Raw genomic sequence first — 27,500 nt, forward strand, 5'->3', positions numbered from 1 at the left:
ACATGTACATGTACTCCCGCGCTTTTGTGTCAGCTGCAGTTACTTCGAGTTTTGGTTGTTTCAGTGGATTGTCTAGAGCTGTCCTTTTTGATTGGCCAAAGTCATCACTTTGGTTTTGGTTTTACGACACTCATTTGAAAACCGCTCTAATAATTGTTGTTTTTTATTGCTTAATTAATTTCCATTGCCTTTTTAGAGGGAAACATCTTTTGGGAAATGCTGGAAATGGCATTTATAAGCTTGTAGATTTCAAACATTTCTGGGGGAGCATGCCCCTAGACCCTCTTGAGGCTTAAGCCTTCAGCACTCTGGATTCCACAGCCGTCTACTTTACTTTCCCAGCCACCAACTGCAAAACTTACTGAAAGCAATAGTAGCTTGAACATGCATTGACTTTAAACCCATCAGACCTCTGTGATATTGCTGTGGTGCTCTGTTAATTGAACTATCAAGCCAGTTGGGACCTGGTCGTTTTGTGAGTTCGTTATAGACTTGTATTTACATGTAGTAGTCATAGCTCAATTAGTTTAATAATACATATCTTCTGGATTTTAGTGATTTATCAGAACATGCAATGTTGCTTTTGAAAACCCAAGGCCATCATGAAAGTATCCTGTAAATGGCAGCCTGGCAAAGTTTTTTAAAATGGATAATGACTGTACATGTATTCTGGGCAGGAAGAAAATGTGATTGTCTCTTGCCATACACAAGAAATAATGATTGCACAGTAACCAGTCATTGTAGGAGAGGGAAAATGATTGCATGTATTCTAATTGAACGTAAACATTGTTCTTGCTTTTTCTTAGAATGTATCTCGGCATTTCCAAACAAGGAAATCAAACCAGGGAAAGTTTGTTTATTGTTGTTTGTTGATGTTGTTTATTTTTTGCAGGAACCAATTTTGTTAACAAACTCAGGTGTAATATCATCAGCACTAAAGTGGGACTTAGACTACCTCAAGGAAAATCTTGGTTCGGGGTCTTTTTCAGTTTATACTTCGAAAACTTCCAAGTTCATGTATTACGATGACAAAAGGGCAAAGCAGTGGCCTAACTTTATTCCACCAACTCAAAGAATTCAGATGAAATTTGATGAATTCTGTTCAAGAATTAGAGATATAGAAGCATCAGGCACAAGATTATACTTGCAGCAGATGCTCGATGATACTGTGGGGAAAAATATAGTAAAAGATTTTCTTGAATTCAAGTGGAAGTGGCTAACAGAAATGCAAAGAAAAATGAACTGGGGCTCACTGACTTCAAATCTCCTTCTTATTGGTTTACCCAGGGGGACATTACGCCAGTTCATTATGATGAACAGCAAAATTTCTTTAGACAATTAACTGGATTCAAGAGAGTTCTTTTGTTTCATCCCAACCAGTTTCAATGTCTTTACCCGTTTCCATTGTACCATCCTTGTGATAGACAAAGCCAGGTAAGAAATTGCTTTGGATTGTTTATGTCACTCTTTCACTTTCCATCATCTGATGCCCATGACAGACCAGTGCAAGTACTAAGAGTTTCATGGATTTTGTGTATACATGACTTTAGGAACAGAAGACTTGTGAGCCAGGGGCAGTTTAATATAAACAGTTCAGTCACAGTGGTTAACTGTATGAGATTTGTACAGTGAAACAATGGGCTTTGTGATTTGAGAACTGGAACTGTCAGCTGGTGCTTTATCAACTAAACAAGAACTGACTTGAGGTCATACTATTTATTTTTCCACGGCTCAATCTCGTTCCCAGAGCCTCCATTACCCTTGTCCAGCAGAACAGGCATGGGAGGCTCTGGAATAGCTGCGCATCCGTGAGGGTAGACTGCTCACAATCCCTTCTGAGTAGTCGAATGACCCACTTTGGTCAGCTGAGGAAAGAATAACGATAAAGAGAGATATAGGGTCTCCCTATCACCATTCTCCCCTCAGCTCGCTTGCGTGACCAAAGCGGGCAGTTCGACTAAGTCAAAAGGGACTGCGAGCAGTCTAGCATGAGGGGAGGCAACTAGAAAGCAACAAAAACCACTGGAGTTCACCTTTCCAGGAAGGGCTTACATGTACTTTTCTCTCGCAAGACAGTACACGTGAGTATAAACATAATAAATTGCACTTGAAACGTTTAAACTGCAGAGCATCATAACAAGACACATCATTCTTTGCAATCAAAACAGATGTCACGCAAATGACAATTCGGAAATTCAAAATGCTGTATTTTCAAAAACAAAGAATTTAACGCAACTAGTAAGTTCTAAAAATATTTATTGCTAGATCATCTTCAACCTCATACAGATAAAAATCCTGAAGAAATCACGATTTTGAGTAAAATGGCGGGAAATGATTTGACCAGAGTCTCTCTTCCCCACCCCAGGTCAAGGGAGCAATGACTCTGGGAACAAGATTGGCCATGGCCCTGGTAACGCTCTAAGAGGTTTAATTTGTCCTTGGCCCTAAATTTCCATTTCCATTTCCCAGTTTTATGGGACTGGATTGGAGGTGAATGGACGCATCATGGCTTACTCCGCTATTTTTAAATACCATTTTCTTCTTCTTATCCTTTTTAACCGTTTAACCTTCAATACGTATCCATTGGATCATTTATTAGACAATTGCAACACATCAGTACAAATTTGGATGGAAAGTTAAACAAGCAAACGAAACTAAAAACCTTGTAACCAATATCGATGATAGTGAGCTGGTTGTAAAAAGGAACATTGCAAGATATGTTGAGGAAACAGGCTAAAGTGAAATGGACAGAGCATAATATGAATAGTGATCTTGTGGAATGCACGAGAAAAGCGAAGGATCTGATATCGTCTGTAGACCCTCCACAAAACACTACCGGGAGGAAGAAGGGTTATGTCGAAGTAATGGCGGATTTATGTGTAGATAAGGGTTATGGATACTTGGGGCTAAAAAGCCAGAATTTATGGGATCAAGCCTCGAGATTGGAGAAAATGGAGCAAGAGTAGAACTTATATACACGGAATAGTAGGACTTTTTTTCGAGGGTGCGAACAGGTCGATGATATAGTAGAGAAGGAGGCAGAGGAAATAATATTCAAGCTGACTAATTCGAAACATTAAAAAAAATAGCCCACAACAGCAGTTTGAAAATGCTAATTCCATTAACTGGTGTTTGCATAAACCAGTAACAATCGAGAGTGGTTGAACACCTTCTCCCACGGGACTGCCTAGTACAATAGTCACAGATCAAAGCAAAATCAAACCAAATCTGCCCCTTTATGAGGCGTTTCCTTCTGAAATAAAGAACAAAACATGCGAGCCTCTGTAATAATTCATTGTCAATGGTGTTTACAACGAAATCGTCCACTACAGGAGAAGTATACTCAATGTACCATCTGGCCGTGCAGGGAAGAGTTTCATCGAAGAATTAACTTTCTGGATTAAGCAGTTCAATGCAGATTCTGATTTGAAGTCTGTTGCTTTGAGAGCATTCATGGTGATCCCAACTTTGATCCTGCAAAAACCATCCACTGTTTCTAAAAGCAAGGAACACAGCACAGCAATAGAGCATTGATTAGCTCTTTCTTTCGAAAGAAGGGGAAGAAGAATTTTCGAAGAAGAAGTGAGGTTTATACAGGGGACATTTGTGTGAAAGCTAGGACGGCTGCGGACATTTCCAAAGCTTTTTCAAAGCTGGTTCTGCAAGGAAAATAATCAGCTGTAATGAAACTCCTAGATAACGAGAGCTCGTCTGGCCTGCTCGACCTATCACCAGATTTCCTGCGAAGGCTACACCTACATGACAAGCAACCAGAGGCGGCTGATATTGCAGAGGAGAGTTTGTTCCGCGGCCCAGTTGATTATGTTCCACCAACCGTGTATGATCTCATAGATGAAGAAATGATTTACAACTCAGCAAGCAGAACCAAGGGCTCAGCAGGGCCATCGGGAATTGACTCGGAGCTTTATAGGAGAATCCTGTGCTCTAAGACCAAGGGTAAAATCTTAAGAGAACGGATAGCAGTGTTCACAAGAAATATGCTTAAGAAATCGTAACATCCATCTTTACTCGAAGCCTTTACATCTTGCAGGCTCATCCCGCTCAACAAGAACCCTGGAATCAGACCAATTGGTTTTGGAGAAGTGCTGAGGAGAGTAGTGGGAAAAACGGTCAGCAGTTTCTAAAAGGAGGAATAAAAGAAGCGGTGGGTCCCCTACACGTTTGTGCTGGTCATAATGCAGGAGCGGAGGCCGCAATACCTGTAATGAGCCAAGTGTTTGAAGAAGAAGGAACAGATGGGATTCTGTTGATCGATGCAATAATGCCTTTAACCGAATGAAAAGATCAGCGGCTTTGCACAATTTCCACATCACATGCACAGAAATGGCACTCTATGCCTTGAACACCTATAGAAGCCCATCTAGACTGTTTATCTGCAGTGGAGGTTAAATCATTTCACAAGAAGGCACTACACAGGGGAATCCCCTAGCGATGCCATGGTATTCAGTCAATGCATCTATCATCAGGGCCTATTCCTGAATAAGCAGGAGTTCAGAGACTGCCTACTCCTATGGTATAGTTTGCCTCTAGTCGATCTACCAAGGCTATGGGTGTGTGGGGATAAATTTACTGTAGGCCATGCCTTGTCATGTTAAAAGGGGGGCTTTGTAGTGCAGAGACATGATGGTGTCCGTGATTTATTAATGGGATTCATCAATAAGGTCTGCAACATTGTGGAAATCGAACCACACGTTCAACCCCTCGACAACGAGCGGCAACATTTGAGAAGTGCTGTCACAAGCTCTGAAGCAAGATTAGACATCAAGGCCCGCAGGAGGTTTCTGGTCAAGAGGAGTTACAGTATGGCATTTTTTGATGTAAGAGCTACGCACATCAACTGCAAGTGTTACCAGAACAAGATGTATTTAAGGAGCAAGAGGACGAGAAGAAACGCAAGTACACTGTACCAGCAGTGGGTGCTAGATATAGAGATGGGTTCAGTCACACCTTTAGTGTTTGGAACCAGTGACGAAATGGGAAATGAGTGTCAGCGTTTCCTGAAGCATCTTGCAGATAAAATAGCTCAGAAGGACACTGAGCCATATAACACAGTTATCGCATGGCTCAGGACACAAATCTCTCTCGAACTTCTAAGATCAGTACATGCATGAGTGAGAGGTTCACGAAGGCCTTTTCACAGCAAGATAGAACACTCCTTAGACTGTAAAATGAATGTCGCCACAGCGGGCACGTAAAGTTTTTGGCCAATTTTTCAAGCTAAATGCTTTTGTATTTTAAATTTTTATGAAATTTCATATATTAATTTTATCAATCGTATTTTGTAAATAAACTTGAATTGTGAATAAAGTTGATTATTATTATTTTTTGACACTTAGCCATTTACATGCCAGAGTTAGGTTCAAAACAAATTTTTATTAGACAAGAGGCGTTGGAAAGATAATTCAAATGAAAATATTTCTCTTTGAACATTCAATTACTAAGTTGTTTACTACATTCGCTATCAAGTGGTACACAACCTGTATGGGGGTCAACAATTATTACAAGTTAAGTGATTTCAGAGAGAGAGAGGGAAAAAAAAGTTATTTACTAGTAGGGTCAGTCCGTGTAGTGAAAAACTGTGAGTCACCATTTTTCACTATGCAGACCACTCAACTGGCAAATAACATATATAAAATTATCTCTCCAACTTTCTAAGCATGTTTAAAATGGGAACCAGTGACAAACTCTCTGTTTCATTTTTTGTCCACAGGTGCATTTTAGTAAATTTTCTCAGTTGCTTCACATTTCTGGAACAACTGAGTTATAACTCCATCAAAAGTAGCTTGCATACCTATATAATTATATAGTTAATACATGTATTTAATACATGTATTTACCATTGTCACTGATTAAGAAGAGCTTTATGTAAGTCAAGCGTGATGGGTGATGTTAGTTGATTGGCTTCCCAATCAGTACCGTACTTAAATCATCTCTGGAAATCTTGGTGGCTTGTTGGTCATCCTTGCTTTCCATTATCTGCAATTTCTTTGCTTTTTGCATTGTACTCAAATGTTCACCATTCAGCCCTCTGGCTGTTAGTAGGTCAAATTGTCATTGATGTGATATTTAACTTGTAAGTAATTATTATTGTGTCTTCGGAACTGTCGAGCTCATAAAGAATAGAATTATATATTAAAATGCAAAATGCGTGGTAGAGTATGCAAGAGATCATCCATTCCCATTGAATTAAAAGGCTGCTCTATGCTTTTACTGTTCAGGTGGATTTTGATGACCCAGACTTTGAGAGGTTTCCAAAGCTCAAAGACATAAAAGGATTTGAAGTAATAGTTGGCCCTGGGGATGTACTGTACATTCCTATGTACTGGTAAGGCATGCAGTATTTTGATAAGTACATTTGATTGCATGGTGTATGGGCCTGAGGGCAATTTAAAATTAATTCCATGCTTTTTTTCACAAAATTGCTACAAGATTATTCAGAAAACTTTGAAAATACAAGTGACAGGCATTAATCCTTACCCCCGGTAATTCACACAAGGGCACATTGTGATGATGATGTTCATCACATTAAGGGCAAAATTATTAAGGGAAGCCCATTGAATGCCGTGACAAATGGAGTCAATTTAATACGCTTTCATTCGGTTAAAGTTCAATTCAATAAATCATTGCTTTTCAAAGAAATACATGTAGTGCTAAAATGTATTTAAATGTGGTCAAAAAGCAGTTTATTCAGAATTTGGAAGAAGATTTTCCTCAATCCTGTAACTTCACTTGCTCTGGATAAGCAACTTTTAAATCCAGATCAAGTAATCACGCCCTCTTGATTACCAAAAGTGCCCTTATGATTAAGAAAAAATGCCTTCCATCTCAGCCAATCATTGTGGATTGGACATCCAAAAGTAAAAAATGAAAAGAAAAGAATACTTGCACATGAAAGAAAAACATAGATCTCAATATAAAAGCTGTTGAAGTATTCTTCACTTACTCTATCTGTATGATATTTTATTATATGACTAGCCCCGTGAGCGGGCAAGATGAACCAAATCCTGTGCTGTGATTGGCTACCCGAGTGGGCAAGATGGAGCTAATCTTGCCTGCCAGGGGTTTCTTGCGTTCTCCCACAAGATAAAAGATCATTTTCTGGTGTTTTAGCCCATACAAAAAGTCCTTTATTGACCAAGCTTGTTCGGTCGAGATGGCTGGATATTGACCTAATTCTTTTTTTGCGAGTTTATGGGCCGAGACGAAAAATTGCAAAAAAACAACTTGGCCAATATCCAGCCATCTTGACCTCACACTTGGTCAATTAAACCCATTTATATTTGTAATTGTGTGCCAGTTGAGTTTGGGCAGTTTTAGGAATAACTGTAACATCCTTACCTTCATGTTTGCGTGCGTGTGTGTGTTTGTGTGTGTGTTCAAGCTGTGATAATGTTTTGATTACTGTTGTTACATTAGGTGGCATCATGTGGAGTCAACAATGAATGGTGGAATCACCACATCTGTAAATTTCTGGTTCAAGGTCAGTGTCTATTATAAACCCTTTCACCCCTGAAGAGTCCCCCATTGACGAGTAAAACCATCTGGCAATCTATAAGTGCCACTCTTAGGAGGGAAAGGGGATTTAGGGGGATTTGGGGATTTGGGGATTTAGGGCGGATTAAGGGATTTGGTTGGTACTGTGGTCAGAGTACTTGCCTGGGTGTTTCATTATTTAATATTAATTCTGAATGATGACATTTTGCAGTTGGCGTAATTTCTTCTCTTTCCTACTTTAAGATGATTGTTTTTGACCTTTCCTTTTCAGGGGATTCCCGACTCTTCAAAAAGCAACGTGAATAATTACTTTTACTTGCTTTGGTTTCCAGTCATCCTTAACTTTGAAAGCTATCATGATAGATTTTAAGGGGGCTCAAACCAGTTTTAACACTTTCAACAAAACTGTACTATTTGGGAGGATTGAATCTATCTAACTGTTACTATGGCAACAAAAGAGCCATCAAAAAACACCCTATATTTTGTCTTTAAAGGCATATATCTCAAAAACGAACGTGTAAAGCCACCTTCACAATTAGAGAATTTTAAGGCGGCACTGAATCTGCTCCAGATAATCTTTTTTAAACTTTGCAGAGTTTCATCGTAGCCTGCGGATCACTTTTCAGCAATAAAAAATCGGGGTCACCAAGTTTGTGCTTGAGATATAAGCGGTTAAGCACAAAACATAGGGCGTTTTTAGATTTTTTTTTTTGGCACAGTAATTTATTATGTCACATACGTGCATCTTGTTACGCAGTTATTGTTGTTTCATACCATACCATAACATTGCTGTTGAATAATTGTTGAAACAGGTTGAGCCACCTTAAGTTATGTGATTATCTTAAAACAGAGCCAATTTTTCTGCTGGTTAACTATTTTTGTTAATCAATATTTAGGCAGGACCAACCCCAAGCCAGATTACACACCCATTAACTCCACAGCAAAAGGTCGCAGTTATGAGAAACATAGAGAGAATGTTGGGTGAAGCACTTGGAGATCCTCATGAGGTAACACTGATCAGAAGTTTACCAGATACTTAATTAAGGATTATCCTATACCTACAGGTACCTTTTTACTAGATGCCAGAAGTTCAGCTTCTTGGACAGATTCCCAAACCAATAAAGTGTAAGAACCTGTGAATAGGTCTGCTGAGTCCCTTACTAAGAAAAGGAGCACTCTCTCAACAAGTTGTGCAGCAAATGGATTAACCTCTGACCTCTGGCTTTAATAGAAGCCGAGACTGTAAACCCTCTGATCCATTGTCAGTGATGTTCGTGTGATTTTTATTAAAGGAGGGCGTTAGTGGTGTTTTGAAATGGATAATTGAAGGACTCAAGGACAAAACGACCCTGACGTCTAATAGTCATAATGATAACGATAACGGTAATAATGGTAACTATAACGATGACGGTAATGGTAACGATGACGATAACTATAATGATAATGATAATGATAATAAAATCAAGTGAAATTTCGGGGAATCAAGTCAGTGTTGGTTTAGACAAGAGGGGAAAACAGGAGTATGTCGGCAGAAAATCCTCTCGGAGCAGGGTAGAAAACCAGCAAGCTCAACCTATTTATGATGTTGAGCAAACTCGGGCCACATTGTTGGATGGTGAGTGCTCTCAAACTAAGCCAACGCCTCTCCCTTGTGTCCCCTGCTGTATGCCGAAAAACTTTGCCAATTGAACTGGAGTTGTCTTTCTTGAAATGTCACCCGGAATTCGTATCATGAAAAAAATTTATGCTCTTGCTTTTCGAAATATTCATGCATTTTAGATAAAGAAAATGGTTGCTGGCATTTCCTGACGGACAAAAACACCTCGGGAATTCGTCGAGTTAGTTTCACACTTTTAATGTAAACAATCTCACGGATACCTTTTTTCCGTAGTTTTTCAAAGTCTGTCTTCCTCTTTACTAAATAATCGTACGACTTTATCAGTAATTATTTCTTACCCATTTCCGTTTTGGCTTTTTGTTTTCCAGATTGGTCCCCTCTTAAATTGTATGGTGAATGGGCGCTACACAGAAAACACCAATGAGAAAGAAGATACATGTTGAGGACATGCCCCTCCCCTTCCTTCCCCGCTCCGAGATCGACGATCTGTCAACCACTCTGTTCAACGATTCTGTTCCTGCAACTGAAATGAACAGTGATGAAACCTTTCATAAATTTCAGTGAACCAATTAATTTCTTTTGATAGAATTCACATTAGGCTTTTTAAATTTGCCCGATTGAAAGATAAATAATCTGACATGTCCAAGGAAAAAACGACAATTTTATCGAGAACCGTTAGGTGCTGTACTATTTAAGAGAGAAAAAAAAACATGGTAAGTGCTGACTCTTTAAGGTTAATCTTAATTTGACACATATCTTTTGAACGTTTGGTAGGTACAGTCTGAACTATCCCCGTTAGATGGGCTGCGAATACAGCTCCGTATCCATAGCAACAACCGCGTCTGCAGCCTTCGACTGAATATACCGGGCTTTTCGTGAAGCTTTGTTGTAGCAAATATTGCTGTTTGTCCGCCGCAGCAGTCAACATCTTTCGACATTGTTCAACAAAACCGAACGGGTGTTGAAGCCATTCGTTCGGAGCCTCACATTTCATGGTCGTAGTTGGCGAAGACTGCTATCTCGCTCTATCACCATTCTCGCCTCGGTTCGCTTGCTTGACTGACTAAAGCGGGCGGTTCGACTGACTCACAAGGGACTGCAAGCAGTCTCCCAATTGGCGCGCATACCGTGGAGTGGTAATACAATGTATCTTGGAGGCCAGAGTACTTTTAATTTAAACGAAGGCCCCATTATTTTTATACTTATATAATAGGGCGAACCTCTTGCCAAGACTGAACATAAATTTTTATTTGCAAAGTATTGTCAATGTTTGGTATTACATGAAATACGTGCAAACCTAGTAAAAAGAGGAGATGATGAATTTCGTTTCTAGTGAACCGGGGCTTGCGCGTAAAGAGCATTACGTGAATTGAAACTATTTACCTTCCGAAAACCAGATCGGATACTTTGACATATTGTTGCAGGAAGCGCGTGGTAGGCCATTAATCTTTGCTCGGGTGTCACAAGTTCTGCAAGACGCTGCTTTGGCACTGAGTATAGCATCTAAGGGCGCTTTCCTTTTGTCATATCTGGCCGGCTTGAAGGAACACTTTCATGAGAATCCCTCGCATTCTTCCGGAGGCGTGTGTATCATCCTCTAAGAGTGTTAATTTGAAGGCGTTGTAGAGTAAGTGCCTCCAAATTTCCTGGTCTGGCCGGTCAGTTCTGTCAAATGGAAAGCGCCCTAAGATTAATTTCCGTCTGGTCTTCCTTCCGAGATCGCCGAGGAGCGCGGCCTCCTTTCCCGAAACAGCGGCTGAAATGATTGTCTTGTCTCAACATATCGCTTTTACATGAATAAGGTTGCTAAGGGAAAAAAGATGTAATTATTGTTAATAATCCAAATAGTTCTTTTTTTTCGCGAGTGGAATAATTGTTTTATTAAAAACGCGCCCAAAATATAGAAAACTAGACTACAATAAAAATAAAAAGGCCCAAAAAATCACGCATACGCTTGCCGTGTTTGTAGATCATGGTACAATGGCTCATAACCCATGATGGCTTAGCCAATGAAAACTCTCGAATTGCATTATCCAATGATCCAGTTTTTAATAAATCCAGTTAGCGTTACAGAAGGCAGTATTTCATTAATTTGAAAAAGTGGTATCGAGGAAACAATGCTATTTTGACAACTCACAATTGTTAATGTATTGTTAATAAAAATTCCAAGAAACTGTGCTGCGCAATAATTCAGATGAATAGAAAATGAAAGTTCAAATTTGCGCCCAAGATGTTTAAATGAGAACCAAACGTTTCGAGGGTACTTCCTGTTCATCAGGAGACCACTGATGAACAGGGAGTACACTCGAAACTGTCGGTTCTCATTTAAACTTCTTGGGCGCAAATTTGAACTTCCATGTTATATTCAATGTATGGTTAATGTCTAGTTGGAACAGTACCATGAATCGTTTGCTACATTTCACTCTTCATTATTTATTAATCTAAGTGGGACAGTGTTAACTAAGATTAATTGCATGATTAATAACATGGGTGATAAATTGATCCTTAACCCTTTCAGCCCCGATAGTGCCAAATGGCACTTATAAATTTTACTCTGTCTAACGCCAGACGATTTTACTCGTCAATGGGGAACCCCTCGGGGCTTAAAGGGTTAAGCTAACAGCGTGAAAAAACTATGTCCCCGTTTAACCCTTTCAGCCCCGATAGTGCCAAATGGCACTTATAAATTTTACTCTGTCTAACGCCAGACGATTTTACTCGTCAATGGGGAACCCCTCGGGGCTTAAAGGGTTAAAGGGGCAGCGTCACGCTATTTTAGTCAAACTTCAAAACACTAAAAGACGCCTTTGCATCAATGAAGACCAACAAATAATGAGTAGTTTTGTTACCAATAACCACTGAAGTGCACTGGATCCGGTTCTGAATGTGCACTGAATCTGAAAACGATTCTTCGTTTGTGGCTTGGTAATGAGTCTTTGTTTGTCTTTGTGGTCCCTGACGACGTTCCCAAACAAAGGCTCGTTACCAAACCGAACTCAACTGTCGCTGTGTGGTGTTCAAAGTGAAAGAGGATCCTTTCCATCGTTTTATCGATTTGAAGTCGCTGGCAGGGCTTCGATTGCGCGGCTAGCGGATTGAAACGAAAGAAAAACCTTTGCCCTCGAATTCTACGGTGGATTTGTAGCCTTGGGAACATTTAACCCGGAAATTTGACTCAATTTGGTGGTCTCCAGAGAATTCAATGTTCCAGGGGCACCCAACGAGAATATAGTTCAAAACCACTTAAACATAGCATTGTTAAACTTATTTTAGTATTTAAACGGTAGATATAGGCATATTTTTATCCCCTAAGAATTTTTCATCTGTTCAGATTCCCTAGCTGAAAGTCCAGTGATCCGAAAATTATAGGTATCAAAACTTTCCTTTTCGAAAATTTCAGCCAGAAAAAAGGCTCCCGAAAACTCTAGGCGACCTTTTTAGGGTAAAAATCGGTTAAAAATGGGCAATTATACCATGTTTTAGATGTTCGAAAATCTTAGGACAGGCAAGCAAGCAAGGAATTTTACAACAAATGAGCCGAAAATTCTAGATCTCAAATCGTCTACCAAACAGATATTTTCCGAAAATTTACGTTGGGTGCCCCTGATGTTCAGCCTTGCATGGTATTTTACTATAACCGTTGACAAACGAGAAACTGATAATGGCTCAATTCGCGTCGAATCTGAAAAAAAAAAAACCACACAGGAAGAAGGTAGGTAAGGGTAAAGTCTCAAGTGGCCCATCAGGCTGGAGCTAATTCCGGTTTCCATGGCATGAAGCGACTAGGAGTATTTCTACTCCCCCCCGGATGGGATGCCAGTCCATCGCAGGGTTACCCCCAGCATTTCGCTGGTACCCATTCATACACCTGGGTGGAGAGAGGCACCGTGAGAGTAAAGTGTCTTGCCCAAGAACACAACACAATGTCCCCGGCCAGGACCCGAACCCGGACCACTCAATCCGGAGTCGAGAACACTAACCATGAGGCCACCCCGCCTCTCACAATGGCACTAAGGTTAGGCTTTTTAATTAACAATTTTTCCGTAAAATTATCTTCTTTGAGGTCTTTTATCGGGATCCCTATATAAATTCTTATATTTTTGTTGGCTTTCCCTCACACTGAGCTTGGGGCGCTTGCGTTCAGCCTTTGTATTTTATCAGTATGACCGACGGTTGACAACCGAGGAACTGAGAGTGGCTCAGTTCGCGACGAATCTGGAAAAAAAACCTCACAGGAAGGAAGCGACCCACAATTGCAATAAGGTTAGGCCCGTTTTAAACGTCGCATTTTACAAATGTTGAATCTAATGCAAATGAAACAATCTATTATTTTCGCTCATTTGCATTAGATTCGGCACATATTCCCTCACACTGAGCTTGGGGTGACTGTGGCTCTGGCACTTACTAAAGGCGAAGTCTACGATGAAATAATTATTTGAACGAAAAGGAGTGAAACATTAAGACATGGTCACCCTCAGCAAGGCTACTGTTCTGCGAAAAGTGGAGAACTCTGGCAATATATTGATAATTTTAGAGAGACAACAAAGGTGAAACCAATTGCAGTCATGAAACGGAAATGATTGGGGTCACAACAGTATTATCTTTCAGTCGCACACCCGACCGAGCGAACAATCAAGGCAAGTTTCTCTCCCCTTTCACTCTACGGATTGACTTCAGCTTTTTTCTGGAAAGGGGCATCTGGAAGCCGATTTCAGGTTCGTCTTTGTGTTGACACTTTCCTTGCGAGCGCGGCAATCTCTTTCCTCTGGCGCAAAATAAGGCTATCTGTACAATGCTTTTGGCGAAGCAGCATCCAGCCTTGCCGAGTGCCCATTTATTTAACATTGTAATGACCACAAGCGTGAATCACATTAATGATTTAAAACTTTTTGATAGAATCTCATTCCACCACACACTACAGTGTAGAATGTCATTTTGGGGAAATTCTTACGGTGCCAGAACTCGTGCACACAACCTTGTTTTAACGAGAACATTACTGAAAACTATTTCTCGCAATTAAGGACGTTTTTAAGCCTCTTCCGCTGCCCTTTAGGTTTGTATCTGAATTCCGTTCGTATCAAACGCTACGTAGAATTCAAAACCAGATGGAATTTGCTTGTGAATGCGGTAGCGAATAAACCGGAAATTGAACATGTCTGAGTTTCGCGGATTATTTGTCAATCAACCATGCACGCGTGTTTCTGAGGACGGGTGCAATATCGGTGCTCTTTTGGGCAGTTTTTTTTCCCTTTCTGATCTCTGTTTAAGCTGCAACTGTCATTGTGAGAGACTTCTATCTTTGAGTGTGGGAACTTTACCGAGCAACCATCCTCGCAGACTCGGAATTGCTAAGCCTGGTCATCACTAACGACGCAACATGCGTTCAGTACCATCTTGCTCATATATTGGTTATTCGTTCTTTTTTTGCGTGTTTATGGACCTCGACTTCGTCTCGGTCCATAGACACGCATAAAAAGAACTTGGCCAATATCCAGCCATCTTAACCCAACAAGCTTGGTCAATAAAGGATTTATTATATGGGATAAAACACCAAGATAAATGATCTTTGATCTTGCGGGATCAAGTGAGAAATCCCGAGCCGGCACGATGGAGCTTTACTGCCCACCCGCGTAGCCAATCACAGCGACTGATTTGGTTCATCTTTCCCGCTTACGAAGCTAATCATATAATAATAACACTTATTAACCGTAGTGGCCATTTGGTAGAGAGTTCCCGAAAATAAACACGGGCATTATGAAATCTTCATTTTATTAAGTATAACTGCAAACCAAGCCAAACCAAACTCATTACAGGGGGGTTTTAGGAACCAATGAAACGAACAGAACAGGAAGCAAACTAGCTGAAAAGTTGAACCACAGACTATCAGGATCAAATTCCACGAGTGGTCAGAACGGGCCTGGTTCCTTCACCTATACTTTTTTAGGGCCACTTAATTGTCTTCTGGATAGTCCAAACATTTTTGTGATATCATCTGTTGACATTGGGGCAAGTCAAACTGAAATCGGTATAGGCCAACGTTTTTAATCATCGGTGATTTGGCACTGAATATTAAAGATGGACTTCGAACATTTTGTTTGTTCAGTACATGTAGACAATGCTGGGATGTTAAAGTTACTGTTTGTGAAAAATTTACAAACCACTACAGTTAACTGTGGCCGGCATTTATTTTGAGTGGCACTTAACTTAGTGCTGAAATTGATCTCTCGTCTGCCAAGCGCTGTCACTAAACTAATTCCTTATTTGAATGATAAAGGCAAGGAATTCAGAGAGCAGCGAGATGGCTCTAAAATGACTTGGGAAAGAGTACCTATCCATGAAGAGAGAGGATCGTATGTGGGTTAAAGAAAGAGGTAAATTGATTGAGTAAAAATGGGGAGTTCCTCGAGTTTGAACCGTTCTCGTGGTAGCGAAGAGCCAAATGGTAAAATACCACATCAAGTTATTGCTAACTGGGGAAGTAATCAACTCAGGCGCGAACTTAGAGAAAAAGACGACTTCCTGCAGCACACAAATGCTGAGTTACAATACAAGCAACGGATTATTGATGAGAAAGATATGGAGTTAGCAAAGCTAAGGAAAGAAATTCATGAGTTGAAATGTGTCGTTCAGCAAACCGCTCACAAAAGCAGTATCCTTTCCACGATTCAAGAAGATCGGGGAATGGCAGTTAGCAACTCAAAGTTGGCTACAAAAGACATGTTGTCAAGCAGAAAGGAGAAAAGAATGGCCGTAAGTGGGGAAAGCAGCTCAAAAGCACAAGAAGAATCGAAGAAAGAGCTGGAACGCCATCCAAAAGACTTTAGGTTAGTGTTTGTTTTCTTTGTTGTCCACGAGTCTGAACCATTCACCCATGAAATTCCTTTTCTTTGGGTATTTGCTCCTCACCTAGTTTTTACTTCAGGCAGCATTTTTTTTTTAATTTTCACAGAAAACGTTGAACAAGGGTAATTATAAGGCAGAAAAATAACTGAATATGAAGCGTAACGCCAAGCCTGTCGGACAACCTTGTCAAATTCATGATATTTTCAGTCATATCTCAATTAATATTGCTGGTCCATTGTTCTCAACCTGACAAATCGTAGCCGTTGTAAAATAATAGAGTCGATCACGAATCCTTTCTTTTGTGACCAAAATAACTCCTTTATTTCAAAGTGGTTTCTCTCAGCACTTGGTATTTCTTTTAATTAACGACTGGATGAGTGAAACGTACTTGTACCCGCGGTATCTCTTTAATTGGCCACCTTGGTGACCAAACTATGCACTTGATGCAAGATTTTAAATTTTGATTTAACCTTTCGAAGGAAAAAAATTGGAAAAAAATAAGTGAAAATAAATAAGAACGTGCCTAAACAAGACCCTCTTGCTGCGGTTGAGACTGTGAGCTGTTGTCCCTGGCCCTCAGCATACAACCCGTCACTGAAGAACACAGAAGGATGCTGGCGCAGGAGTATTACTAGGAGTATTAGTATTGACAACAAACCTATTTTTGCCTTTGTAAATTCACTTGACGGAAGACAATAATGTCACCAATTTCCTGTTTTATTGTCTGCTGCCAATAAACAAAAGATGACTTATAGCGGCCATAACTGATAGCCTCTGAATTTTGTCGAGAAACTAGTGCGGTTAAGGACATTTCATTGTTAATGAGAAAGGTAAACGAATGCTGTTATTTTTCTTTTTCTTTTTTTTTTTTTTTAAGAAATTGCAACTGACTAAACGAGAATTCCTTTATTAACTAGATTGCTTTGAGAAACTACTAATTATCGGAGATCTTAGCTCTTTGAAAAAACCTTTCTCCAGTTTAACCGAACAACAAATTTGCTGATAAGCTGCCAACAAGGAAAGCGCGCAATATAAGCTGTCGTCCAGCAACACTAAGCCCGGGAAAAACACCGAAAAAGTGCTTGAAGACCTGGTTAGTGTCTTACTACCCATTATAACCGCGAAAGCCCTCACAGGGAGAACAGTAACTCGTCCACTTGTGGTTGTAACATCTGTTACCCACTCTGCCAGCAGAGCCTTTCTCAACTCGACGAGAATGAAATCGTGTAGATTCTCTATTGAGTATGCGTAAGCCGTTGCTTGGAACAGTTTAGACGCCATATTGATTTTCGTACTGAAGGCTCGATTTTGACCTTCTCCTTGTCAAAAATGGGATGCGTGCACGTGCTGCCTAAACCTACTTGACCAGAGCGACTAGCCCAGAAACTTGGGGTGCGGCGACTTGAGAGACTTCACATGATTTCTGCAGAGACTTTCTTATTCGCCTTCTGGTCAGTTTTGATAATAGTTAATGATAATTATAATAATAATAACAACAACAACAACAACAACAATAATAATAATAATAATAATAATAATAATAAGTTATTCAATAATGACGATAATGATGATGATGATGGTGATGACGTTAAAAGGAAATGAAAAACCAGAAAATGAAGAAAGACAATTGCGGTTTTCGGAAGTTACGTTGAAAACCTAGTGATTTCCTATTCGCAGATCGAAAGAACTAATAAAGGACGCGATCAACGAAAACGAATTTCTGAAGAATTTGGACTCTGCTCAAGTCCGAGAGATTGTTGACTGCATGTATCCCAAGAACTACTTTATGTCTGATATCATCGTCCAGGAAGGAGATATTGGCCACGCACTGTATGTTATTGCAGGTATTTCTAATAAGTTATGATAAACTGTAAGAGATCCTTAACAGAGACTGAAAGCGAGAATACTTTCGTCATGAAGTGAATCTCGGATTTTCATGCGATCGTTGTGCAAAAAGACCTTGAAAAGACTTGAGCTATGGGATAGTGCGCGATGAGGCTATGGTATTCGAAGAAAGGGCTTTTAATAAGCAAAGACAAAGAAACTGCAAGAAGAGACGCGGAAAGTTCTCCAGTGGATTTTTGGTGGCCATCATTCAGTGTTTAAGACATTCTAGGAGGCCATTTTTAATTTAATCCGGAGTCAACAAGTTTAATATGACATCGTTTCTATTTTTGGTCTTCTAGAGGGTCGGCTCGAAGTGACTAAAGATGGTGAATTCTTAGGCGAAATGAGTGGAGGAACTGTGTTTGGTGAACTAGCCATCCTGTATAACTGTAAGCGGACAGCAACAGTGAAAGGTGCGACATGAAAAAGTGTACGTCACTTTGCCTACTGGCCGGCATTTTTATTTCAGTTGTGAAGCAATATTATCCCGGTACTAACGGCCTTTGGGAGGCGCGGTGGCCTCATGGTTAGCGTGCTCGACTCCGGAGCGAATGGTCCGGGTTCGGGTCCTGGCCGGGAACATTGTGTTGTGTTCTTGGGCAAGACACTTTACTCACTGTGCCTCTCTCCACCCAGGTGTATAAATGAGTACCGCCGAAATGCTGGAGGTAACCCTGCGATGGACTGGCATCCCATCCAGGGGGGAGTAGAGATACTCCTAGTCGCTTCATGCCATGGAAACCGGGATAAACTCCGGCCTGATAGGCCACTTGGCTCGTATGCAGACTTTACCTAATCTCGTACCCAGATCTCACTCTGTCACTGGAAATGTGAGATCTGGTAAAGTTCGACAGTACACCATTTTTCATTGGCTACTAAAGAAATGGTTGCGGCAAAGCAATCTACCCTCCAATTGGCTTATTTTGCGGGGCACTTAGTGAAGGTTTGGTTTTCGCAAGCTCATGTGCTGTTTTCAATAAATGCCAGTTGTGCGGAGGAAAGTTTTGTTTTTTGCCGACGCCGGAAAAGCTTTACAGTTGAGGAAAATCATTTTTAAAATTTGCGACGTTTGTGTAAATGGTACCGACGAAAGCCCAACGTACTCTACGAGGTACGCAGAAACTAATAATTTCAAGTTGAAGTATGTAATTTATTCAAAACAGTATTTCCCCTTCTTAAAGAGTGACTCGCGAATTAAGTAGTGATCAATTGTGAATGTTACGGTTAGATTAACTACATTTTTTCACGAGATCGTGTCAAAAAAATAGCGCTCGTTGCAGTGACTAGGTCTCAGCACTCTTAAACATTTTAGCTTTCAATTTACGGTTTGGCTAACTACACTTTGCACGAGATCGTGTGAAGAAAATAACACTTGTTTATTGATTAAGCCTAAGCGCTCGTTTCAGGGATTCTGCAGTTGCTTCGACAATTAAACAATCTCGACCGTTCAAAAACAATCGCCTGTAGCCCTTCTTTCTGTTTCGGGTTAGTTTAAGGTTTCCTTGTCCTCTATTCAAAAGAATCTCTTCAAGAATACTCTCAAAATCCATGTTTATTCCGCAAAATCACCCAAAATCACAACAGAGAGTGCGAACATGCCCAGTGATAGAAAAGCCCGTATTTCGGGCCTCGCTGGCACTGAGCATGCTCGAAATCGAACTTTACCAGATCTCCCTATCGTATGACCGTGGGAGATCTGGGTGCAAGATTAGACTTTACCTTACCTTTTACTAACGGCCTTTAACGCACGTTCTTCTTTGGCAAGTGTGGCAATAACTTACAGGGCCGTAGCACTGAGGCAATGTCCATTGTTAAATTCTCTTCGTTGGTATTTTAGGTGTTTATGATAAGAACAGTTTAAAGACAACACTTCAATCACACTTTATTTTTTTAAAAAATCACGAAAAAATGTCTGAGGCAAGTGCCTCGGTTTGCCCCATACTGACTACGACACTGACTTACCAACAATGGTAAAAAATAATGGTTACTTTTCACATTATTTCTGCATGCGTACCAATTTTAATTTGTTCTTCGCAGTCAGAGAAAATTGTCGGTTGACCAGCAGCTACTCTTCTCCTCAGTGCGTTTCTAGAGGGGCAATGATGATAAAATGACATGCTCCGTCGCCCGACTATTGATAGAGAGAAAAAATACTTGTGTCACGATAAAGGATAACTTAACACAAACTGCATGTATTTCTCAAAGAGTAGCGCTAACTTCCATTGGCTTAAAATGATTCTCGATACGTTATTCAAGTTGCTTTATAGAAACTTTAACTTTAAAAAAAGTAAAACCAATTAAGGTAAAGTGGAGGGAATGTCTCGCACTTGAACAAATATAATTCCTTGGTCGATAATTATGTCATTAGGAACAATGCGGACTGCGAAAAAAGTAGTCCTAATCTCGTACCCAGATCTCACTCTGTCATGACCGTGGGAGATCTGGGTACGAGATTACAGTAGTCCTTATTCCCTCTTCGTCACATCCAGGTGACGCAGAGCGACGACGAGCGGCTATTACTACATTAAGAACGAGTGCTTTGGTCCGTATTAACGGAAATGCTCTATCATTTCATTTCTTATCTAGCAATGGATAGTGCAAGACTATGGATCATAGATCGGAGTGTTTTTCAGATGATCATGATGCGAACTGGAATGATGAGACATTCTGCTCATGTCACATTTCTAAAAAGGTATGAAGGCGGGAAGGTCACACTTGTCACTTTCGGTTGTATGGTATTTGGCAACCGGTTGCCCAGATGTCTGCGACATCCAGGAAGATACGGAAATGCTGGGAATTAGGGCTTACCGAGCCTGAAATTTTTCAAAGACAGTTTGCTAAAAGATCTTAAGGCTTGCATTTGGTCACGTTGGGAGAAAACTTTTGCATTCAGGATGACGCTTCTTTCTCCACTCATTTTCATGATCTTTTCTTATAGTGTTCCACTTTTGAAGAACTTGTCTGACCAAGAATTTTCCAAACTTGGAGATGTGCTAGAAGAGGTGATACTAAACTACGTATTTCACTGGTGCAAAAACCGGTTTTTTTTTACTGCTTCAAATGTATGTTTTATTTATAGTAGGCAGAATGAGGATATTTTAAAACTTCATTGAAAAGTGTTAAAATTTAGTTTTCGTACAGATACATGTACGCACATAAAGTGAGGACGTCTAATGTTTGTATTCGGTGGCTCTTCTGGGATAAACGAGGGCGTAGCCAATCATTTTACTCCTTGAAAACAAAAACTGATAAAAAACCCAGAACTGATAATTTAATTATAGCATTTCTGGCGTTGGTTGTATATTTAAAGAATCTTAGGGAGATTAAAGTGTGAATTACAGATTTTTCTTTATTTACTCAATCAAAACATCGTGGCTTGTTGAGTTAAGAATAATTAGAAAAATTCCATACCGATTTCCCTTTCGTGTCCTTTTCCTTTTTTAAAAAAATCGGAATCTTCACTTCCAGTGGGGCACAAAACCGCGCTAGTAAGGAGACTGACGATAGCATAGTTGACAGGGACATCGTTGATTTTCCCAGTCAATGAGAAAAAGAAGCGCGAAAGAGGAAATGTGGAGTAATGGGGCTGGAAAGAAAGCACTCCGAGTTTATCGATAGAGTAGTTGTCCATAGGAGTTGTCTGTTCATAGTTCCATCACTAATGCAGGGTTCCAGGTCACACATATTCCCTTGAAGCTACTAGAACCATAACAGGAATAATGCATCAGTTTGAGTTTCTTTTTCCTTTTAATTTTCAGGAATATTATCACGGCGATGACTTTGTAATTCGCGAGGGTGAGAGAGGAGACACCTTTTACATTATCAATAAAGGATCGGTATGTTTCTCAGTCTTTGCAACTAACCCGTGACTGACATCCAAATAACACAGAGTTACGTTCCAACTTACCCTAGAGAGCGAGAGAGAAAACCTTGGAAACGCAGTTAAGTATAATGACTGAGGAGCTTTTTCCTAGACTTACTGAGTTAATAAAAATATCCAACGTTAGGAAATTCTCTCAAAGGGAACCTCCACTAAAACAAGAATACACTTTTAAAATACTCAACATAATACTTACCATAAAAATTGTTCAAACTTTTTCTAATCGAAGCGTCTGTATCCGAAATAGGCAAATTTCAAGGATGCTTGTTTTGGCTTTTAAATTTCCCGGGCGCTGGCGTTTTGAGAACGAGTTACTCTATAAAACATCCGGCTGGGTTGTAACATACGTATCTAAATCAAACAGATCTGTTCGGGGAGTACAGTTATTTCAACGAATTTTAGTGCGTCCAGTTTGTAAAGCAAGAGCTCCCTTAATTAATAACCCCATGAAGGCATCGCTTCAGTTTTATCCCGTTCTTGGGCAAAAAGATTGAACATGTCTCACTGGGATAAAGAATCTTCAATACTCTTCACGAACAGTTCGCATCTGTAGCATAACTTAAAAAAAAGCAAGTGTATCCCTTTTGTAAAAAAGACGACCGCGACATTTACAGCGCGAATTATAGGCGGAACTAAAGCGCCTTTAGAGCACATCAACAGGTGCTTGGTGATAAAGGGAATATATGAAATTTCATCTGTGGAGTTGAGATGATTGAATCACATGCTAGAGAGATAATCGAAGTGAAACAAGACGGTAACTTATGAGGTAGCAAGGCTTGAACGGGAATATGAACATACGACTGTGCGATTCCGCTGCACTCTACTTTAATGTAAAGCTGTTAATATATTTGTAAGTTGGTTACGTGTAAGTTCAACTCCCAGTTGATTGATAGCTTACTTGGTAGAGCAGTCCAAAGCACTATCGAACGGTCAAATCCCGTACTAGTTTGGATTTTGTCAGACTTCTTTCGCAACTGCACAAGTATCTCACTTCACTACTGTGATGATCTCTGTAGCGTCGATTGCTTCAAGTGTTAATGTGACTCGTCCGCGTCAAAACACTTTACAAGATAATAGTCTGCAAAATTAGTCTTGTTGTCGACCTCATGCCACAAGGACTCGTGTAAAAAGACGCATAAAGAGACGCGCGACGAATTCCTCGTCCAAGTTCATCGCAGACAATAGATAACCGTCCGTCTTATATGCAAAAACGACCAACCCTTGTACGGTTGCGCTAAGGCGTTTCCCTCGCTCATTGCGAAAACAGAGATACTAGTCTTGTTCTTGCCACTTTTGAATTGCTAGAAATTAACTTAATCCAAGGTAACTTTGGATTGTGCTTTGCATCAGGTGATCGTTACTCAAAAAGTTACCGGATACGATGAACCGCAAGAAATCCGGAGACTTCAACGAGGAGATTATTTTGGCGAGAAAGCGCTCTTAAGGTACATTGCTTATTCGCTTGTTCATTGCTGACAACGTGTAAAGCCCAAGTGTGGTAAAGTCCCTTTGAGTTGCGCAGTTTCAAAATTTGATGGATAAGTTGGCTGTACCCTGATTCATAATTCTGTACTCTTTTTGATAACTTCAGCAGCATGTAACTTAGAATGGCGTAACTCTAATAAATATATACGTTGAACGTTTCTCATCCTGGAAGTAAATCAGGTCTGCTGAAGTTTCGAGTAGAGTCGAGTTGGACAAATTGGTCAGGTGACATACTCCCTTGTTGTGAGGGAAGCGATTATCCTTTTTTTGCTCGAAGAGCATGTACGAAGATAGAAATTTCGATCATTTTCGTATTGATCCAAAGAACGAGATGGCTCGTTATTCTATGTAAAGTAAGTGTAGTTAAACGAGACATTCATGTGCACACAGAAAGATCTTTTAACCTGTTAAGGGTCAAGCCTTCTGCAATTAACAACAGCTGAGAGTCTCAGACTAGTGATGGTCATCAGCACTGTTACAAATTGTCCCTTGTTAATTAAACCTGCACCAACGGTCAAAGTTTCACAAACTGACTTTGGCCTTAACAGTTTACGCTACGAGGAATAAAGGACAGCCTGCAAACTGTTCCAAAGTCCATCCGCTTGTCTTAATTTTCTTTGTTTGTTTGTTTTTTTTCCAGTGAAGATCGCAGAACGGCCAACGTAATCGCTGAGCCACCCGGCGTGGAATGTCTCGTGGTCGAGAGGACGTAGGTTTTTCCGGCAATTGTTTTCACTGATCGTAAATGGGTTCAACCCAGGAGTCATATCATAATTGAGTAAACTATGATCGTCCGGGTGAGTGTAGTCCTGAGAAGGACTGTTTGAAATGACATTAGGGAGCTTACGCAACAGGACGGCTGGAAGACTTAGGACGCCAGAATGACGAAAAAATGTCGCGCGAGACTGTGCATTCCCAATCTTACGCGTCATTTTTCGTCATTCTGCCGTCCTGAGTCTTCCAGCCGTCCTGTTGCGTTAGCTCCCTATTGACTGACGTTTCGACAACCTGAGCGGAAGTCATCTTCAGAGTCAAGTGAAGATGACTTCCGCTCAGGTTGTCGAAACGTCAGTCAATGTCATCTCAAACAGTCCTTCTCAGGACTACACTCACCCGGACGATCGTACTTTTCAGTGATGTTGGCTTCTTTAATAAATGTCTTTGCATAATCCTTTCCCGCCGGAGGAGGCCCCCTTTGACAAGTAAATCATCTGACGTTAGACAAAACTTACAAGTGTCAATCTTGAGCGGGAAAGGGTTATTAATAAACACGTGGATTTGAACAGTGGTTGTTTAAAACTAAAAATTTGGTTTTATTAACGGAGTTGATAATGTAAATTGACCACCGTACAGGGATTCTAAAAGCTGACGTTTCGAGTGTTAGCCCTTCGTCAGAGCGAATCCAGACGACGAAGGGCTCCGACGAAGGGCTAATGCTCGAAACGTCAGCTTTTAGAATCCCTGTAGGGGAGTAAATTTACATTATCAATTTCGTTGAGGAAACCAAATTTTTGTGTACTACTTTCTCACTGACGCAGCACCACACTTTCTTTAGAAACTACCCCCTTTATTCATTTGTTGTTTAAACCTACACATTGAAAGCTGCAGAAATGCTGTCCCTCAGCTACATCACAAAGGATGCCTCGAAATTTGGCATATAGCCAAAGTCCTTTTTCGTAAGCGACTCTGCAAAAGTAATGGTTTATAACTATATTGCTCATCTGTTCACTGCTGTCACCTTTTTCAGTGCGTTCAAGGCTCTTATTGGGAACTTGGATGAGCTTACGAAAAAAGACTATGGGGATTTAGAAAGAGGAGCAACGAGGTAACAGAACTGAATGTGTTGCTTTGAGATAAGTAAATTTGAAGATTAATTCTCACGGAATCTTTGCTCATTAGATGGTGACCATGAATGTCCCATTCCGGTCCTCATTCACCTGGCCCTCTTCCTCTCTCCTTCCCTTTTGTGGTGGATAGTCTACGGAAAAACTATCCCACTGCTTACACATTTTAAAAGTAATCGACGCAAGATTAAGAAAAACTTTTGGAAGAAACCTATGTAACTAATAAAATCCATGTGCATGATACAAAGACGTCCTTTTGATTTCTTTGACAGTTATCTCTCATCGACCAAGCTGGATGGTAGCCGCAACAATGAAACGAAAGTGTCCAAGCAGTTTGAAGATCTGACACTGGATGACTTGGAGGTTATTGCCACCCTAGGAATGGGAGGATTTGGGCGCGTCGAATTGGTGCGAATTTTTTTGCCACATCTTTATTTATCCTCAGATTACATTGTTAAACTAAGCAACCACTGTATACCGTAGAGAACAGATCATAACACCTGAGACTTCCGGCATACCGTTGTGAATAGTATGTCAGTTTAATTTCGTTAACGCCCCGAAGTTTCGTGAACACTGAGGGTCGTGAGAGAGGGCTTAAGGTTTATCGTCCATATTTGAGACTACTTGAAAGTGTAGCCATTTTCAGATGTCATTACAAAGGCAACACTTTCTTCTTATTTATTTGAAAACCTTGAGTGTTGGTTCGGCCGAGGTTTGAAACGACGACAACGATAGATGTGAAGCTCAACCACCTGACCCTATCGGTTTGCATATCATGTGTGCATGGCTCATTTACATTCCCAGCTTCGACGTTCATTGCACTCAAATCCCTATAGAAGCCTTCACTTATAATTACAATCCAGTAAAGGCAGTTGTCTTTAAAGCATATTCATTTGTCACGGGTAACAATACAGGTCAAGCTCACTGTGTCTGGTTAGATGCATTCACCTATGAGCAAACGGGCATCATTTCAATTTTTATGCTTCCTTACTCTACAATCTTTTAACACCCAGGAAAAATTCACTGGCTCCTGCAACTTGCAAGAGTCTGGGTTGCGCTATCGAGTTGTACTACTAGCTTAAAGTGCGAATCTCATGCAGTCTTTGCCTTTTAGTTTAGAATGTGATGTCATCCCATTCTTATCCAGGTCCAAAATGCAAAGGACAAAAGAACGTATGCCTTGAAGTGCTTAAAGAAGAAACACATTGTCGACACGCGGCAACAAGAACATATCCACTCTGAGAAAAAAATCATGGCTAAAGCAAACTCTGCCTTCATTTGCAAGTAAGATTTATTGCGAACTTGCGTAAGATACTGTCATGAAAAAAATAACAAACCAACAAAAACAATCAATTATTTAGTTCGTCAGCCTGTCTGTCTGTCAATCAATCAACCATCCAGTACTAAATCAGTCAATCGATCAATCCACTTATTTCTCAGCAATCAGGCAATCGGGCTTTCCATTCTATTGATGTTTTATAGATTGTACCGGACTTTTAAAGATCGTAAGTACGTTTATATGCTCCTAGAGGTATGCCTGGGTGGAGAACTTTGGACCATTTTAAGAGACAGGTGAGGGAAAAGATATGCATACAAACACATGCAATTTATAATGCTTTGTTTTTGAAGACTTAAAATCACAGAACGCGTCTTTTTTCTGTCCATGCAAGAATGTCCTTGACCCATGTCACTATTTTTAATTTACAGAGGAAGTTTTGATGATTCCACCGCTAGATTTTTCGTGGCTTGTGTTGTGGAAGCCTTGGAGTATCTTCATTCAAGAGGAATTGTTTATCGTGACTTGAAGGTGGAGTAAATGAAAAACTTAAATTTGTAGCTTTTCATAACAGGTCAGGTTTTTTATCTGGTCAGAGGTTGATCAGTAACAAGAGAAAAAAAGTGGGAAGAGACGGCATCCCCGATACATGCCCTTTTCCATAGATAATATGTCTCAAGTTATTTTAGCAAGATTCATTCCTCACAGATAAAGTTACCTCGCGCGTTGCGTGGATATTTCGTGGAGGCTTCGCATGATATGACTGAACGATATTCAAATCATGGCACACGCCGTCGCGATAATAGGGAGCTTAAGCAACGACAACGGCGACGGCAACAAGAACGTCACAAATTTGCAAATTTAGTGGGAAAAAACAATAGCTTTGCACTTCCTGCATGTGCGTTTTTCACTTTTGTCCATTTCTTTGCCGTCGTCAGCAAAACAACAACGTGAAATAGTCAAATTTGAGGTTTTATGAAGAACGTCAGCACTTGAGGGTAAATGTTCATTTTCTCCCCTAGAATTAAGTTCCGTTCCGACGAGTGTCATTTTTGAGGAGCTACCACACCCTTGTCATATTAAAAAAGTTGAAATAGTCACGAAGCGATTCTGAATATATCGCGAATTTATATTTTGAGATGCCGTTCTCGT

General features: G+C 40.3%; 1 protein-coding gene and 1 pseudogene across 1 annotated transcript in view; both read left to right on the plus strand.

Moving 5' to 3' along the window:
- LOC138009102 (hypoxia-inducible factor 1-alpha inhibitor-like) overlaps positions 1–11,301 on the plus strand; it is a 14,760-nt pseudogene extending 3,459 nt beyond the window's left edge.
- A 2,411-nt stretch (positions 11,302–13,712) lies between these two features.
- LOC138007437 (cGMP-dependent protein kinase 1-like) overlaps positions 13,713–27,500 on the plus strand; it is a 26,334-nt gene continuing 12,546 nt past the window's right edge. The window contains exons 1-14 of the mRNA XM_068854333.1: positions 13,713–13,848; positions 15,408–15,957; positions 17,654–17,820; positions 18,163–18,276; positions 20,450–20,555; positions 20,802–20,865; positions 21,622–21,699; positions 23,094–23,188; positions 23,869–23,937; positions 24,976–25,053; positions 25,345–25,480; positions 26,220–26,356; positions 26,555–26,644; positions 26,780–26,879. Coding sequence (XP_068710434.1) covers positions 15,524–15,957; positions 17,654–17,820; positions 18,163–18,276; positions 20,450–20,555; positions 20,802–20,865; positions 21,622–21,699; positions 23,094–23,188; positions 23,869–23,937; positions 24,976–25,053; positions 25,345–25,480; positions 26,220–26,356; positions 26,555–26,644; positions 26,780–26,879 — 1,668 coding nt within the window. The 5' untranslated portion in view covers positions 13,713–13,848; positions 15,408–15,523. The remainder of the gene's footprint in view (positions 13,849–15,407; positions 15,958–17,653; positions 17,821–18,162; positions 18,277–20,449; positions 20,556–20,801; positions 20,866–21,621; positions 21,700–23,093; positions 23,189–23,868; positions 23,938–24,975; positions 25,054–25,344; positions 25,481–26,219; positions 26,357–26,554; positions 26,645–26,779; positions 26,880–27,500) is intronic.

Source organism: Montipora foliosa, chromosome 6 (assembly GCF_036669935.1).
Source record: "Montipora foliosa isolate CH-2021 chromosome 6, ASM3666993v2, whole genome shotgun sequence".
NCBI lineage: Eukaryota > Metazoa > Cnidaria > Anthozoa > Scleractinia > Acroporidae > Montipora > Montipora foliosa.